General features: G+C 66.1%; 1 protein-coding gene across 1 annotated transcript in view; it reads right to left on the bottom strand.

The window, feature by feature from the left end:
* Positions 1–794, bottom strand: part of FOXF1 (forkhead box F1) — a 12,881-nt gene that overhangs the window by 9,609 nt on the left and 2,478 nt on the right. Inside the window, 2 exon segments of the mRNA XM_009277327.1 lie at positions 7–543; positions 545–792. Coding sequence (XP_009275602.1) covers positions 7–543; positions 545–792 — 785 coding nt within the window.

The raw sequence follows: 794 nt of genomic DNA, 5'->3' as shown, positions 1-794 counted from the left end.
TGGTGCAGGTAGGACTGGTCGAGGGAGTGCGTGGAAAGGCTGGAGGAGAGCGGGTTGGCCGTGGGGTTGCAGGGCGAGAGGGGCTGCTGCTTGATGTAGGACGCGCCGGTGTTCAAGGCCGCCGAGGCGGAGGGCGCCCACGCCGAGGCCGAGCTGGAGTAAACCGAGTGGGGCTCCATCACGCCGCCGCCGGCGAGCAGCGGGGAGGCGGGCACGGAGCTCTCGTGGTGCGGGTAGTCCCCCGCCGAGGAGCCGGTACAGCTGCCCATGTAGGAGTGCCCACCGTTGGCGGGCAGGTGGGGCACGGAGTGTCCCGCGAGGCCCATCCCCTCCACGTTGCTGGACAAATGACCGTTCATCATCCCCAAGCCCCCTTCGAGGGAGAGGCTGTTGGGGGGGCAGGAGAGCCCGCCGGCCGAGCCCTGGAAGCCGTAGCTCTCGGGGAGATGGTTGAAGCTGAGCCCGTTCATCATGCTATACATGGGCTTCAGCGCCTGGCATTTCCTCCTGAAACCGCGGGGTCGGCGGCGAAACGAGCCCTCCGAACCCGCTGGCCGGGTCGATGGTCCAGTAGTGGCCCTTGCCCGGGCGTCCCAGCCCCTTGGGCAGCTTGATGAAGCACTCGTTGAGCGAGAGGTTGTGGCGCACCGAGTTTTTCCAGCCCTGGTAGGAGCCTCGGAAGAAAGGGAAGCGGCTCTGCAAGAACTGGTAGATCTCGCTGAGGGTCAGGCGTTTGGAGGGCGAGCTCTGGATGGCCATGACGATGAGGGCGATGTAGGAGTAAGGCGGTTTCT

This window comes from Aptenodytes forsteri, unplaced genomic scaffold, assembly GCF_000699145.1.
Source record: "Aptenodytes forsteri isolate BGI_AS27 unplaced genomic scaffold, ASM69914v1 Scaffold50, whole genome shotgun sequence".
Taxonomy (NCBI): Eukaryota; Metazoa; Chordata; class Aves; order Sphenisciformes; family Spheniscidae; genus Aptenodytes; species Aptenodytes forsteri.
This window is presented reverse-complemented; position numbering and strand designations above follow the sequence as displayed.